The following is a 17,080-nucleotide window of genomic DNA, read 5'->3' as shown; positions in this document are numbered from 1 at the left end:
GCAGAGAGCTGAAACTGAAATAATCAGTTACGAGCCGAAACTGAACCTGTCGAGGGCACCAACTGAAAGCATCAACTGATCAACCAAACTGAACTATTTCAACTGATGTATCGTAAATGAGTTCAACTGATATGTGGTTCAGCAGGAGAACCTCAGAAGTCTAGCCAACAGAAGGAGTGTTCAACTGATATAGAGCCTAGCTGATAAGTTCAACTGAACAAGAGTGAAATCAGTTCCACTGAGGAATCAACTGATTTCACCAGCCCAACTGAAGATCAGTTCAACTGACCAGTTCAGAACATCAGTTAGAAGCAATCAGTTGCAGATCAAGACAAGCTGATATAAGTGGAATCCAGCTGTGCGTAAAGGTACAAAAGCAATCGTCCAGTCAAAGGACAATAATTCACATTGCATCAGAGCTTAAAGACAAAACGTTCCAGAAAGTACAAAACAAATTTCGAGGAACGGATTCAAAACTGCAACGATCACATGTAATGAGTCTTAAAGTACTGTCTCAATGCCTCTATATATATATATTAGCTCAAGACCATCAGCAAGAAGAACGAGAGAGAGCATATTCTAGAGTGTGTGAAGAACAAAAGAAAGGGCACACGTATTTACTTATCAGATTAAAAGAAGCAATCAGCCCAGAGGGAACACTTAAACGACACCAGCTTTGTTTAGAAGCATATTTCCCTCAGTGTGTGAGAACACTTTCGGGTAGTTTTCAGAGATCAGTTCACACACACACACACCACCACCACTCAAATACAGTCTTGCACAAAGACAATAAACTTGTGTATGTAGTCTTTCTCACATAGACGTTAAAGAAGTGTTGACTGGAACGTGTTGCCCTCAGTATAGTCTAGGAGCTCAGTTAGGCAGTGGGTAAGTCCTAAGCTGGGTGGATTTGTACAACTAGTTGTATAAATCAAAGTCTTCTAGTGAATCCTATCCGAGGTGGTAGAAGGGGTGACATAAGAGCATTTCAAGTCTCCGAACATCCATAAACATATCTTGTTTTTTTAACTGTTTAAATGTTTTCAGACTGATTTAACAAGTTAGAGCATTCGTCGGTTTAGTTCTCACCATAACTGAACTAATGAATGCAAAAACTAATATAGTCTTTTGGTTATTTAGTTACACATGATATACAAATATATCAGTGCTTCTTAACGAAGGATGACTTCGAGTGTTTTCCGCTTGGTTCTATACCAAATTCGATTTAATTCATCGATGTATACATTTTTCGAACACGAGCTATTGCAGCTCTTGGAGAATATTTTGTTTGAAGCACCTGAAGGTGCTCTGCAAACGATTCTTCACATTATTCACATTCATCTGAAATATTTTAGAGTTTTATAAGCGTCATAAGAAAGAAAGATTCAAATATCTTCTAATCTGGCCATTGGAAAAAAGGTCTTGTCATAGTTAATTCTCTCTACTTTTCTAAAACCTTGTGAAACCAGCCTAGCTTTGTTCCTGATTACGATACCATTTTCATCAGGTTTGTTCCTATAAACCCACAGGGTTCCAATTAGTGTATGATGAGAAAGGTCTGGTTACCAAGTACCAAACTTTGTTCTTGTCAAACTGATTTAACTCATCATGCATTTCTTCAATGCAACTGTTACTTATTAAAGCTTCATCAATTTTCTTAAGTTCTAATTGTGAAATAAATGTAACATGCAAGAATTCATTAATCATTATTGTCTAGTTCTGAGAGGTGCATAAGGGTTACAGATCACGAGTGAAGGTGTATGAGCCTTACTCCATTGTAACTTGGTCCTAGTGGATTATCATCAATATTGAGTGGAGTAGGATCAGTTAGATTCTCCTAATTCTGGTTTCCTTCAACTAGGTTTTCAATAATTTGAGTATCATCACCTTTATTGTCATCAGCTTGGATAATATCAGTCTCGCTTACTTCAGCTTGGTTCAGATCAGTCTTGTTCTTCAGTTCTTCATTCCTTTGTGTAACTGACTAATATGAGATTTCTGGTTCAGGTGACTGATGAATCCTTATTTACATTGATTTCTTCTTTGCTGACAACTGCTAGATCAATTTCATCTGATTGCTCAAATTAGCTAGATTAGTTTTATCATTGATCAACTCGGTTCATAAAAAATCACATTAACAGTTTCTTCAACATTAAAGTTTTCATACTAAATACGCAGTGAAACGCCTCTTAATTTTCAACTTTAAAATCCTACTGAAGTTTTTTTTTTTTGTAATCATAAAATTCAAAGCACTCATTTAAAATATCTCAACTTTTAAAAATCTTAAATACATAAAAATCCATAAATCGTCAACCACCAAAATCATACGTCAAATTTTAAAATAATCCAAAACTAGACTTCAAAATAAAGCATAAAATCTCTAAATAAATACTCCTCAAAATGTTTACGTAAAAACTTTAAACACTAAGTAAGTCCGGAAAATAAAGTCCACCAGGAGTGTATTGCCGCACTCGATCCACTCAAGCGTCATCGCTTCCCTCAAAATTGTCCTCACCTGCAACAATCCAAACCTAATGAATCTAATCACTCAGGACATTCTAACCATACGTAGCAAATAATATATATACATGCACATATATTAAAATCATACTTTAATTAAAATAAGCTAGAATAAATTTGTAAGTGTAAATGATCATAAATCTTTAAATCGTAAAGCTTTCCATCATCGTATGTCATTTTGGGCAAAGTTTGATATTTGAAAGTGACTAGCTGTAACCGTATCATCTTGTGGTCGACTGATCAGTCTTAGCTCACCATTGTACATGGGGAGGAGCGTCAGCAACTTTCGTCACTGGGTTGTCGCCAAATATAGAAATATGATCGTCGGGCTCTCTTTGAGGGCTTCTCCAATAAACGGGCTCCCTCTGGGCCTTTTCCCTCACGATATCCCTAATCATATCATATCATATCATCATTGTCACGATCAATTCACATCCTTCAAAATATTTTTCCTTTCCTTTTATTTATAAAATATCGTATCCTTCAAAACTCGTTAAATGGAATTTTTCAGGAAAAATCGTACAACTTTAACATATATCGTAAAAATATCATATTTTCATTATAAGCATTTTAAAATATCATTTAACATGTATTATAATTCTTTGGACATTTCCAGACCTTTCATACTACCCGGGATGAAACGTCTATCGCTTAAAATACTACTTAATTTTTTTTGTTAACTATGACAAAAAATGCACACATAATCATATACATATAAATAAGTCAATCATACATTTTAAAAGTCATCCAACCACTGAATAAAAATAAATGCAGTTAATTAAATCTTAAAATAGGACTTCAACATAGAAGTTACTATTTAAAAATAAACACCACCATATATATAGAAATCTGACAATCTAACGCATGAAAATCATGAACATTTTGAAAAATACTGTTTAAAACCCATGTCTCCTAATCATATTATGCATAATAAATGCAAGGTCCTTGGGGTTTCACGTGCACCCTAAGCTCAGCCTACTCAGTATTCAGCGCCTCCAGTCTCTTCATCCACATGATCACTTGCATCAACCACACCTAGTGAGTTTAAAAACTGAACACATCTGAACCTTTATAACAATTACATATATATAACATGCAATAGTGAAAAGTACTGTAAACAAAGTAACTTTCATGATCTTCAAAAGCATGTACATAAACACAAACATATCAAATCATGTCGTATCGTATCATCATATACATATTCATTTTCCTTATCAAATTCAGATCATTAGTTATGAGTTTTTTTTTATCAGTTCTAGGTCGATAGATCCGTCTACGTATAACCGTGGTAACATGCGGCGGGGACATCAGTGACAATTTTACCCGTCTACTGAGCCTTGGCCTTACATGTTCGTGTCTGTGTTCGTCACAACAAACTCACCTCCTTAAAAAATATGTCATTGTATTCATCACTTGTAAAATCCATGCATATACATATTTTTCCTTAAAACCAGACATGCAACCTATTTTCCAGCATTATCATGAAAATTCATATTCATAATTCCATAAACATTTTAAATATGTATAACAGTTGTCAGGGCACTGGAAGAACTGCTAACCTACCACGGGTGCAAACTGACCATTTCCCATTCAAACTTATCAAGCGCCTTAACAGACATACTTTAATCATTTCTTAGAGGTAAACTTGATCCCATGCTTTAACTTCTAAAATTCCTTTAAAACCTAAACCGAAGTCCCGATTTAAACCCGAATCAACCCGTAACTTAACCATAGTTCAGGGACTCCAAACCAAACCCCGCATGACAAAATTAAACCATCAATAACCTTGGACATATTGACATATCGACACCCAAAACACACATGTCTACTAAAATATCTTAAACACGTGCACTGGACTAGCGCCTAGGCGCTAGCTGTGTAGCACTGTGGTGCTACAAGAGCCGTAGCTCAAGCTCCGTGGCGCCAATTGGGCAGCGCCTTGGTGTGGCGCTACAAGAGCCGTAGCTCAAGAGCCGCGGCGCCAATGGGGCAGCGCCTTGGTGCCACACCTCCCCACAAAAACCCTAGATTTTCACCTCGAAGCCAAACCATCCTATGCCCACTCGGCCAAGACCAAGCTCAAACCAACCCATCCTAAACCACAACCGACCCTTCCTGAATTGCCCTAGCCGTGGCCCTCAGCACCATGCTCTTGAATACACGTGAACCTCCCGAACTCTTGAAAACAAAGAAACAACAAAGAAATCGATCGGCTACCTATAAAACTTGCTCCAAATCTGATTCAAGCACTTAAACATCCTCTCCCTTTCATCGTCCCTGGCAGCCCCCTTCAAGCCATCAAAAAACGTGAGCCATATGCATGTTTTTCAAAAGATATTCATGTAAAATCCATTCATATCAGTAGATCTATAATACATCATTCAAATACAATAAAAATACATATCATGATGTGATCAATGAGAAAAGAAAGGAATCAGGCATTCCTTTGTGATTAAATGCTCGAAAACAATGTAAGTGATGCAAAAGACAGACACCGGAGGGACATGACAACGTTTCTTAAGAGAAATCTTTAGCAAACCGATCAAGGCTGTTGTTGGAACTAACAAGAGGCTGCTGGAGGGGTGAAGGTGTGCTAGGGTTGAGGGTGGGCGGTTTTCTTGACTAATGAACATTAGGGTTTTGGGCTTATGTCTTAAGAAAAGTAAAAGGTGTAGGAGTCTAGGCCCAAAAATATATTAAAATAGGTCCATCAAACTCAATAGCACACTCGTAAAATGCTTCGTTTAAATTTGTTTTCAAAAATATTACCTGAGCCCTCAAATGGTCATCTGTTTTGCTAAAAATCGCTTAACGGTTTAAAATATGGTTCAACGTGTAAAAATATTTTAAAAATGTCCATTTTCTTAAATTCATATTACATACATCATATTTTAAATAAATAAATAAAATTTATTTAATAAAACATTTTCCTTCACTATCATCGATCTCTATTCATGTTATACAATCAAGTAACTCATGCCATAAAATCATAAAATCATGTCATAACCATGCAATACATGCATTTAAAAATAATTAAATAAAAATTTTAATAACACTCTAGATTTGCATGCAGTCTGGTTACGTCGTTCTAATTTCTAGAATTTACACGGGACGTAAACTGACCATTTAACCCTTAGACTCCAAAATTCTCGATTTTGAATTTTTCACTTTTATTGACCCGAGCTTATCCCAAATCATCATTTAAACTTACATTTGACTTCTAAAATTTTTCTTAGACGTAAACCCGAGCATTTCGATTTATTGACTTAATAATTGAACCATGAAGCGTTTTAATCCCGAATTAATTCAAACATAGTATTTTAATCCCAAATTTTAAACATAAGTCTTTCATACCTAAACAACCCCCGTGAGCCACGAACCACACCCCGTGAACCACTGTTCGAGCCCTTCCCTTTTCTAAGCCATGTTCGAAACATTCATCCAAATCCCAAGCCATGCGCCCTATTCCATCAAGCCACCCTCGAGCCCTATAGGACCAGCCCTTGACCATACCACGTCTAGACCCTCATAGAACACCCTGGACTCGCCCTGACCAGCCTAACTCGACCACAGCCATCTGTTGCCCCCAAGACATGCACAATCGCACGAATGGAGCTCCTAGGGCTCGCTGCTGCTACTCCTCCGAGCCAACCTATCACAGCCGCCTAAGAACACATCTAAGACCCTATCCGACCCCTTTCTGACCAGCCTCGAGCCACCATGCATGGCCCTGAACCCAGGTCGAGCCGTTCGCGCCCCTTCACCCTCAAACCTATGGTTTTTGCCCCTTTTATGTGAACAGCAGTGTCCAGCCGCCATAGGACTCTTCCTAGCCCCTCAACAAAGATCCCTTGACAAACCCTGGCCGAGCCCAAGCGCTGCCCTCCTAGCCTAGCCGTAAAAACCCAAGTAGATCTACCAAACCCTAGCCTTTATCCATCAACCATGCACTACTCCTCTTATTCCTATCCAACCCTCGTTTCTCCCTTAAACGACCATTTTTCCATCCCTTAAATGTCTTATATTGGCAGCGTACCCGTTAGAATTTGTAACACGTTCATATAAGCATATAATCGTCAAAACTTTGAAGAAAATCGTCAAAACATTAAATATTTTGGACTCAAATGTTTTTCATGCTAGAAAACATAAATAATGCATAATATGATTTGAATTGTGCATAAATAAAGTTTAGAAGTGTGCTTTTGCATTAAAAACACTCGAATATTCGATCGTTGGCGTGAGTTGAGAAGGAGAACGAACGGGCGACGAAAAATTCTGGAACTTTGCTCTCAAATTTGACTTTTAGTGTGTGTGATGTGTGCAAAATTTCGGCTGCTATGAGGCTTTTTATTTTTTTTGCTATGGGCTTTAGAACTCTAGGTTTGCTATTTAATTTTCGAAAATTAGGTGATGAAAAGTTAGGATTTTAGGCTTCTAAGTTTAGGAATAATTAGGCCCAATAATATTAGATAAATTAGGCCCGTCAAGACCTATTTATCAAAAGATATTTTTATTTTGATCGTCTTCGGTCTCTTTTCCTCAGCCTATTATTGAATATCAGGTTAAAATATTTAATTTCATGAAACCATGCAAATCTAAAGATTTAATCATGTAATATGTCTCATTTAAGCATTTAAAATCAATTAAATACAGCAATTAAGCAATTTAAATAATTTATATGCATGTGATTTACGTAAGTTGATTTTCGGACGTTACACGCAGAAAGCCTTACTGACAGCTAAATAGCCAAGAAATATTTCAATATCAAATTGAAAAAACCAGAAAGATGAGTTTTTCTATTGTTATGAATGTAATATTTACAACCAAATGCGTGAAAATATGATAAGTTAGGGATACTCTCATTCCATATTTCATATAGAGTTTTACCAGCCCTTTTGTTGATCTGTGTATAACATGTTGTATTGATTGCTTCTGCCCAAAAATTTTGTGACAAACCAAAATCAGCAAGCATCGTCCGTGCAGCTTCCTTCAGATTCTTTTTTCAACAACTCTATTTTGTTGAGGTGTTCTTGCTGTAGAGTATTCATGTTGAGTTCATTGATAGGATAAGTACTCATCCAGACATTTTTTAGTGAACTCAGTATCTCGATCAATCCTGATCTTGATTACTCACATTAATTCTGATTTTGAAACATCCTTAAGAAATTTAATCAGTTGGGTACTAGTATGATTTTTACCACTAAGAAATTTCACCCAAGTAAATCGAGAGAAATAATCACCAATCACAAGTGTATATCTCATCTTCCTAAGCTGATTATAGTTATCATTCCAAAAAAATACATATGCAACAATTCTAAGCATCTATTCGTCAGTTTGCGATCTTTATTTTTAAAGCCAAATCGAATCTGCTTACCTAACTGACATGCTGAACACACGTGATTTTTAAAAAATTCAATGCTAGGTAAACATTAGCTAGGTTAAATTTACACAAATTATTAATGGATTTTAAATTGAGATGATTAAGTTTTTTTATGTCATAGTCACTGTTTATAATTATTAATGCCAGCAAAACAGGTTGGTCGGACTAAATAATTATTATTCCATTCAATAAGTGTTATAATTTCTGGTTCTAGTTAAGAGTTGATTATTAGCGTTCTTGATTAAGCAACTGTTTATAAGAATTTAAAATAAATATATATCATCAAAAAGTTGACTAATGGTAATCAAATTACAACCATATTTTCAACAAGTAAAACCTCATTAATTATAACATTTTCATGAGTAATCTTACCATTACCATGGTCTTACCCTTAGCATTGTCTCAAAAAGTGAGCCTGGGTCCTTCATAATTTATTATGTTTGATAACAGTTTGGCTTGACCAGTCTTATGTCTTGAACATCCATTATCCAAGTACCAAACTGAATTTTTAAGTTCTTTTCCTTTGTTGTTCTGCATAGACAAATTAAATCAACTAGTACCAATCCTATTTGGATCCAAACGAGATTAGTCCCTTGGGAACCTACAATTGGATCACTTTGACAACCTGACCTCATTGTTTGTTCTGGAAGGGTTGTTCATAAAGATGTGTGTGCAATGCTTGGTTTGTACGTGAAGTTGAATATTGTTTAGTCTTTCGGTGACCATTGGTTCGCCTGTATATCTTTGAACATGCTTGTAGTTGTAATATTGATAGGGTTTAGCCATTCTTTATTTATGTCTTGCCTGACTGAATCTACTATCATACCAGTCGAGCTTGACATATGAACTCTCCGGTGTATGCCCCATACATAACCTTTTGCATTTTTCCATAAGTTCGACAGGTTTATCAACTTGATTAGTCGACTTCTGATGTTCATATATCGTACTAGACTTTACAAAGTGAATTATTTCCCTTTTCATGTGTTCAATTTTGATTGAGTACTGTAGTCAGTAGGGTTTCTATCATTACGGTTGCAGCCAAACCAGTATTGTCTCATGAGTGCTTCTACAGCTCTTGCATTTTCTCAAGACTTACTGACAACTTATTCCAAATGATAATCAGTTCAGCTATTTTCTTATTCTTAGAAATAAGTTTTTGATGCTCATTCAGTACTCTTTCACTCTCAGTTTTAACCTTTGCGCTTTCTGCCTTAACACCTAATATTTCACCTGACTGTTCCCAGTTAGGCTCAACATCATTATCAGTTTCGCTTATGATTGAGAAAATCTCTTGTACTATATTACCATTTCAAGCACCTTCTGATTTCCTTTCTTTCTAAATGACCTCCTGTCATCCTTGGACTTTTTCTTTTTGTCATGAAGTCGGCCTTCTTTGTCAGTTGGCCTCCTCTCATCCTTCTTTGGCTTAGGATAGTCAGCTATGAATGCAGGACTTTCCCACAGTTGAAGCATTTGTTGTCTTCACTGATGACCTCTTTCTTGTCATCACTGTATCTGCTTGGACTTTGAAAATTACCCTGATTCTTTCTTAAAAAAATATAAATTTTTTTTTACAAATAATGACATTGCATCACTGCTCAATTGCTCAGATGGCTTCTCTTGTGAGGCACTTTGTTCAGTAGTTGCAATAGTCAGAGCCTTTGTCAGTTTGATTGAAGATTCACCAGCAGTTCTTGTTTCTAATTCGAATTCATATACTTTGAGATATGCAAACAGATCGTGGAGTTCAAGCTTGTTAAGGTCCTTTGATTATTGCATATCCATTGTTTTGACATTTGATTCTCTAGCGAGTGTCCTCATGATTTTCAAGGTTATTTCTCTATTTCCAAATTCATTCCCATGAGCAGCCATTTAAATAATAATACAGTTCACTCTTTCATCGAAGTCCGACATGGATTCTCCATATTTCATCTTGATACTGTCAAATTTTTGGATTGCCATAGACAATTTATTTTTCTTTGTTTGATCATTACCTTCGCATATTTGTATCAAATTATCTCAAATATCTTTGGCAGTGTGACACATTTTGTTCTTATTGAAGGTATTCTTGACCAAAGTTTTGTTTAATATGTCTTTCGCTACATTGTCCAGATTTGCATTCTTCTTGTTCTCACTAGTCAATTCCGTCATTGGTTTTTCGATCATCTGAGGAGCACTGTCAAAAATGGCAATAGCAGTTTCCGCTTTCATGATTCTCATTGACCCGTCTGTGATGACGTACCACATATCATTGTCTTGAGCAATTAGATGAGTCTGCATTCGATCTTTCAAGCATCACACTGAGATTTTACAGAATGATTCCATTTAGAATATTTTGTTCATATACAAGAATAAACTACTCTGATACCACTGGTTAGGATATAAAAAATAAATTTAGAGGGGTAAATAAATTTATCTTACAAAATATTTTGGTTGCGTTAGCAACATTTTTAATTGGGTTCTCGATAAGTCAATCAATGTGAACTGTGCGGATATAGGCTTACTGAAATTGCTTATGGCTTATCAAGAGAGTCAGTAAGAATGGTAGTTTGAAAAGTAAATAAGCACAAAGTTGTTAAGGGATTTCAAAACTCATTTATCACCCTTTCTTCATCACGGGACGTTTACAATAAAAGACTTTGATAATTACAAGTAATTTAAAATCACACACTTCAGTAGGATTTAACAATGCATAACTTAAACTCTTAGTAAAACTTCAATCTAAATATTTTGAGTATATTACTTCTTACTCTCTATTAAACAGATTTTACAGAGAAATTCTAAGCAGAAATTTGATCTTCAAAATGATCAAATAATTATATATTAGCATGTGCTGACTATTTCAATTTGACTCTCAGAAAACTTTTACAAAAAAGATTAGTTTGCTTTTATAATCCAAATATATACGGTGTAATAGTCTAACTGAGAGTTTGTTTAGTTGATCTATTTATAAATTTAATCTACAAAGATAATATTTTCAAAATATATATGTTTCTAAATGCAGGTGTCGTTATTTCCATATCATCGTCCTTTCCGACATGTTCGGGTAATGCATCGAAAGCCGACATTCTGTTTAAGATTCAGTGACTGTTATTATGGAAAGCTTTATCTGATATTTCAGCTGGGCACTGATCCTTAATCAATGGTCATACAGATTATTCAGAGAATTTGAATTTGGTTCGACTGAACAACTAAATAGACTGTCAGTTGGGATTCATCAGTCGACGTAGAATTAGTTTGACTATCAGTATCCTTCTTATATTATATTAGTCTTGCTTTGTAATAAGTAAGGCTTCGTAGTTCAGTTTTTTTCATTGAATTCTATTCGGTTAGATTATGTAATTATTCTTTAGATCAACAACATTATTCAATTACCGAAACTAAAATGTTCCAAAATAATTTTTCAGTGAATGCTACTTGGAGACTACCGTGATTATTTTAATGGTTCTAAATTTTCAACTCAATTTTTTTTTTTCTGCAAATTTATTTTTTTAAAAAAAACTAGTTTCCATATAATAATAATAACAACAATAATAATAATAATTAATAATATATAAAGCAATGGTCAAACATGCAGCCTTTAACTTAAAAAATGGTCAAATTGACTCAATAAATAATATCCTAATGTATTTTACTTGTCAAGCATTCGGTTACTTGAGAAAAGGATGCTGCTCAAAAACCTGATAAGCCTTGGAGTAGAGTCTAATTCATGTGAGTCGGTGGTTAAATAAATCTTCCACTCCTTTATAAAAAAAAATTAAATAAATTATGACATCGTTTTACAAGTCAATTTTACGAGCGAATTATCAATCTTACTTGATTTATGAAAAAGTATTATATTTTATGCTAAAAATGTTACTATTCATTTTAAGTCTACACCAGGTTGACATGTGTCATAAAAATAGATACGTAAGACCGCCTAACATACTATTTAATTTAATAATAATAATAATAATAATAATAATAATAATAATGGTTGAAATATATATAATTATTTCACCAAGATTCATATTATACCGTCTTATTATTCGATTTTGTGAGATAAATCTCCATTCAATCCGACCCATAAAAAATATTATTATTCATTGTTAGTATAGATTAGATCGATCGATCTCTACCAAAAATATTTATTCATGAATCGTGTAACTTTTCACAACCTAATAAATAATAATAATAATAACAATAATCTATTTAATAATTATCAATGTTTAAAAAGACGCCCCTTAAGCACGGACAATCACCCATTGTCCCCAATGTTTATCCGTGTTGGCAGCTGCATAATGTAATACTAGTAAAAGATGCACATGTATTGCATGTGTTATTATTATTTTTAATTTGATCAAATAATACTAAACAATTAACACGAAATTATTTTCGATTTAGAAAAATTGTTCGATTTAAAAGAGAAGTTTTATTTTGATTTTTTTCTATTTAAAATATGGAGTGATTTGAAAAGGTTTTAAGTATGGTAAGAAAGGTAATTATGGAATTAAATATTTTGGTTTCCTCAAATGTAGTTATTCTAAAACCCTCACACTTAATATAATAGTATATATATATTATATATATATTTTTTATTTTAATTTGAATCTAATAATTTAAAATTATTGGAGAATTATGAAAATTAAGAAAGAACGCCTAAGCCAGTGACGGTCTTGATATTTGTAAGATTATACAAAAAACCCTTCAATTTCTTGAAATTTTGCTTGTCAATTTGAGGCGATTTCCTGAAGTTATTGTCTCCGTTTCTGCTCTTCCCCAATCTTTTCAACATCCTACCAACGGATTGAAAAGAGTAACTCAGAAAAATTTGTCGTTTTTCATTTGGGTGTTGTCAAAATCTTGGTACCAAAACATAATGGTCACTATCAGTTTACTGGTCCTTTTTGGTTGTCCTTTTTTCATATTTTTTCAAACCCACACTCACTGATCAAGTTGATGGATAGAAATTGCGGGGTGGCATAGTTTTACAGAAAGCATCGTTTTGACACGGTTTCGTGCCGTGTTGGTACGTTGTTTTGTTGAGAAAACGAAGGGTTGAGTCTTTTGGAGTTTTCAAGGTGGGTTTTTTTGGTAGGAATGCTCAGCAAGCTTTGTAACGCTTGTGTACATTAAAATGGAGCTGGAGCCCAAATCTTGTTTTCTCTAGGTTTTTTTCCTGCTTTTCTTGATTTTGAACTCGGAGTTTCCGATGTTCTTTTTTACCGAATGAGTGAATGGATAATCTTCTGGGAACTTGACAATGGGAGAGTACATGTAACGGTTAGCAAGATTTCTAGCTTTTTTTTTTCATTGTTCTTAATGGGAATCCTAGTTCCTTAGAGAAATGGATGTAGTTATCAGGAAAATGCTTCGTACTGGCTCATCATTGTTCTTAATTTCACGTGTCTTCCCACTAGAATCTCTTGTATTTGTATTTGTTTTCCTGTCTTGTTCTTTTTAATTCAAATTTATGAATCCAGCTGAAACTCTAACCTGTACGTTAATGCTGCTTCTCTGTGATATGAACTAATTAGTTGGTCTTGTGTCTGTTTTTGTGATAGTTAATGCTTTTCAGAATATTGGGATCTGTATTTGTTTCATTTCCTGTTCATCTTGCAAGAACTCCTTGCTCACAAATTTGCATTTTCTTACCAGATTTAAGATTTGAGCCATGGTTTAGTAGTTATGTCATGTTTGTGAAATGTTTTTGCAGCACGATTAGCACATATTGGCTACCATTATAGGTCATTCGTACTTCATGGCAACAATTACCGCATCTGCTTCAATGCGTCCTCGTGAGTCATGTAGCTACGATGATGTCTCCATGGAGCAAAGCATGATCCTCTCGGATAGTTTAGAGGTTATTAATTGTTTCAGTTAGTTTTCTTTAATATTCTGCTAGTTTGTGGTCCTTGTGCAGTATTACTTCTTTACAGAAGTAGTACTACTCCTGTATCCATGTGAATTAGTTCCGGTGATAACTTGAGGGGTATATGGTGAAAATTAAATATGTCCTTGTATAAAGCAAGTACCATTTAGTGAATGTGGGAAATTGATGATTATGAAGTTGCATTAAAAGACCAGAGACTTGTTATGTTTCATCTTTATTTAGGATCTTCAATTTAAAATTTTAACTGGCTGAATTTCAATTAGTCAATATAATATAATTTTTGTTTCTTTAGGACTTGAAGAATCTTAGCAAAGAATTATATTCAGCTGCTGAATACTTTGAGTTGTCTTATATGGATGACAACCAAAAGGAAATGTGAGTCGAGATTACGACAGGGACTCCATTCCATGTCATTTTTATTAATTGGCTCCAAAGAATTCTTTTTCTCAAAGTTTTTTCATCCTGAAATGTTTATAATTATGTAGAGTGGCGAATACATTAAAAGATTATGCCGTTGATGCAATTGTTAATACGGTGGACCATTTGGGCCATGCCACCTTTAAGGTCAGTTATCTGCTGGATGAAAAGGTCGACGAAGTTTCTGAAAATGAATTCCATATATCTTGCATGGAGCAGGTAATCTTGCTATTCCTGTGTTTCCAGATCATTTCATGAATGTGGTCGAGTAAGTAAGAATATAGTCATGAATAAAACATTTATTAGTATTCATTTGGTAGTCCATAGAATTATAGATATACTCAGAGATTGCTGCAATAGATGATATAGAGGTAGCACCTCCTTGCGCGTCAACTCTGACCAAATATGTTTAGAAACAGAAATATACACAGCCTTTGGATGTTTGTATTGATTCCTGATTGTTCCTTTGTGGTGTTTAAGAGATTGCGGAGGTGCCAGTATTACATCGATCTTGAAGGTCTGTCGCAGCAGTCACTAATGATTAAGACTCCAAAGTATCACAAGCGATACATTTTACCAGGTCTACAAACTCATGGATAATGTTATTGTAATTATATATTATTATTTTAGTCGATTTACAATTATAGATATAAATTTTATATATTTTGCCTTAAAAGTTTCAATATTATCGTTATAGTGGGCGAGACGATAAATGGAGCTGTTCAAGCTAATATAAGAAACCCAGAATGCAGCCTGAATGTTGGAGATGACTGGAATAATTTTAGGAATGGTACTGTACCTAAATGGCTTTGGTTTCGTTTTAGTGTTGATGCATTTCTATTTTAACCACTTTTCTTGTGAGCAAATCACCATGCAGCTCGAGCTACAACCAAAGAGAATGATGCTCCATCAACGGTCAGGTGAGTTTTATGCCACCGAGTTATTTCTAATCAAATTCTGTATGTTTGGAGCTACCAAGCAATGAAACTTATGCTATCACCTGTTGCAGCAAAGGGCGCTCTAGAAACTCTTCATTCTCTAGCAACATGCCAAATATAAATTTGGGTAACAGATAAAAAAAAACCTGGCTATTTTTTCAGAATTTAAGTTTTATGATGTGTTGATTATGTGTTTGCTCGATGATAGCAGAACATCGGACAGCATCTCCTCCCCGGTTTCCTTTTGTACGTCCTAATTCCCACTCGAGCAATACCACATCTCCGAAATGTTCACGTCCAAGCACCCCAAATCGTAGCCGGACAACTATCCCAACCCCTTCTCTCGGAAGACAAATGGTAGTATTAGATTCTTCTATCATCTAGTAATAAAATAAAATTATTGTTAATAATCCCTAGGTGCGCAACCCGCAAGCCCTTAATAACCCAGCACCATACTGTGTATTTATTTGGCATTAGCTCCTCCCATATGTTCCTCGGTCTCTGATTTACGCACGAGGACCATCTTAAAAGTTAGATTTATTGTCTCGTTTGCTAATTATTGACTCGAATTGCTGACAAAAATAGTTTCTAACACACTGTTGTCTGAACATTGCAGTCTATATCTGAACCTCGGAAATCTGCTTCAATGCATTTGCATGTTGGAAACAGAAGCGCCAAAGATGGTGAACAGCTTCGTGGCAAGAGTATACGACTTCTCAAGGCGTTGCTTAGTCGAAGCAAGCCCAAGAAAGACGAAATGTTGTATACTTACTTAAATGAATATTGATGCAAATATGAGCCATATAGATGAAAATATGCAGGAACGCCATTTACACTGCACTTCTCCATTTTTCACAGCTTTCTTGAGTCTCTGGTTAAAAGAGAGCTGTCATTTTGTTTTCTTGTCTAGGTTTCAGTTTCACATCTTGTTTTTGAATTATTTTCTTGCACCTATATAACTGTGAATTATTTGTTACATATTGGTTGATTATTAATTCAAAATCACTATTTATAATTTGTCAAGTGACAGCAAGTTACGAGCGGAGATCGGAATACAGTAAAAAAGAGAGAGATGAATGCAGGAAATGTAACTGATCAGAATTCTTCGTAACGATGAAGTATTTGCAATATTTAAAAATAGTGATTATATTTTTTTCCGAAAAACCTATAATATTTTTTAGAGGTTGCATTCCATTCATTTTCTGTGGGTCTTTTTTTCCTAGTTATTTCCATTCTACCAATTAATTATCTAGAACGATTAGTAAATCTAGATCTGTTAATTGTTCTCGAATAACACCTCAGTAGAGATTTCTTGATTTCGAAAATGTATCGAAACCTTGGGTAGTAAAAAAAAAGGCGGGATGCTGTATTTATAAGATTCGATTTCATATTCGATAAACATCGTAATCGAAAAAAAAGTCATATAATTACACGGATACATATATAAATGCAAGTGATTGTCAGGCAAAAAATACTATAGTTTCAGTTGGAATTTAGTTTTCAAGTTCATTCTATAAAACCTGTATATTTTTGCACTATTTAACATAAAATTTATTTTACAAAGAACGTCACGGAAAACCTTAGCCGTAAAACCAAAAATTAAGCATTAAATAACAGTCTTATTATATACAATGAATTAATAGCTAAAAATATATTTACATGCATGGATAAATCACAATTTCAATCTTTCGTACTCTGTTTTTACAACCTCCGACTCAAATTGTTGAGAAATTGTAAGTTTATGAGTTTGACAAACCAATCAGAAACCAAACTGAAGGCCAAAACTAGACAGTGATCAAACTAAAAGCACAGAAATGATCATATAACTGAAAAAGACTTATCAAAATGAAATGGATTAAGTAGAACTGGAGTTGATAAACTAAAGTACTCAAACCATTAATAAGTCTCAAAATTGATGAACAGAAAAGATTCGAAGATTAACAACTGATCAAT

At 34.5% G+C, this 17,080-nt stretch overlaps 1 protein-coding gene across 5 annotated transcripts; it reads left to right on the top strand.

The window, feature by feature from the left end:
* Positions 1–12,551: 12,551 nt before the first annotated feature.
* On the top strand, positions 12,552–16,049 carry LOC140817163 (protein ABIL3-like). 5 transcript variants are annotated; one of them, XM_073176795.1, is made up of 10 exons: positions 12,552–13,049; positions 13,596–13,742; positions 14,065–14,147; positions 14,258–14,408; positions 14,670–14,769; positions 14,887–14,979; positions 15,067–15,109; positions 15,199–15,254; positions 15,336–15,484; positions 15,744–16,049. In XM_073176795.1, the coding sequence occupies exons 2-10, from the start codon at positions 13,641–13,643 to the stop codon at positions 15,912–15,914; spliced, it is 948 nt and encodes a 315-aa protein (XP_073032896.1). In that variant the 5' UTR covers positions 12,552–13,049; positions 13,596–13,640; the 3' UTR covers positions 15,915–16,049. The 5 variants fall into 5 exon arrangements, with proteins under 5 accessions (XP_073032896.1, XP_073032894.1, XP_073032895.1 ...); XM_073176793.1 differs by having other exon boundaries at positions 12,552–13,156; XM_073176794.1 differs by having other exon boundaries at positions 12,553–12,960.
* The last annotated feature ends 1,031 nt before the right edge of the window (positions 16,050–17,080 follow it).

This window comes from Primulina eburnea, chromosome 16 (assembly GCF_022965805.1).
Source record: "Primulina eburnea isolate SZY01 chromosome 16, ASM2296580v1, whole genome shotgun sequence".
Lineage (NCBI taxonomy): Eukaryota > Viridiplantae > Streptophyta > Magnoliopsida > Lamiales > Gesneriaceae > Primulina > Primulina eburnea.
The sequence above is the reverse complement of the archived record's forward strand: the minus strand, read 5'-3'. Positions and strand labels throughout refer to the sequence as shown.

Coding starts and splice junctions, on each gene's coding strand:
- LOC140817163 (XM_073176795.1), top strand. CDS start 13,641: ATGGCAACAATTACCGCATCTGCTTCAATGCGTCCTCGTGAGTCATGT. Junction 14,409..14,669: donor ATATATCTTGCATGGAGCAG/GTAATCTTGCTA, acceptor GTGGTGTTTAAG/AGATTGCGGAGGTGCCAGTA. Junction 14,770..14,886: donor CAAGCGATACATTTTACCAG/GTCTACAAACTC, acceptor TTATCGTTATAG/TGGGCGAGACGATAAATGGA.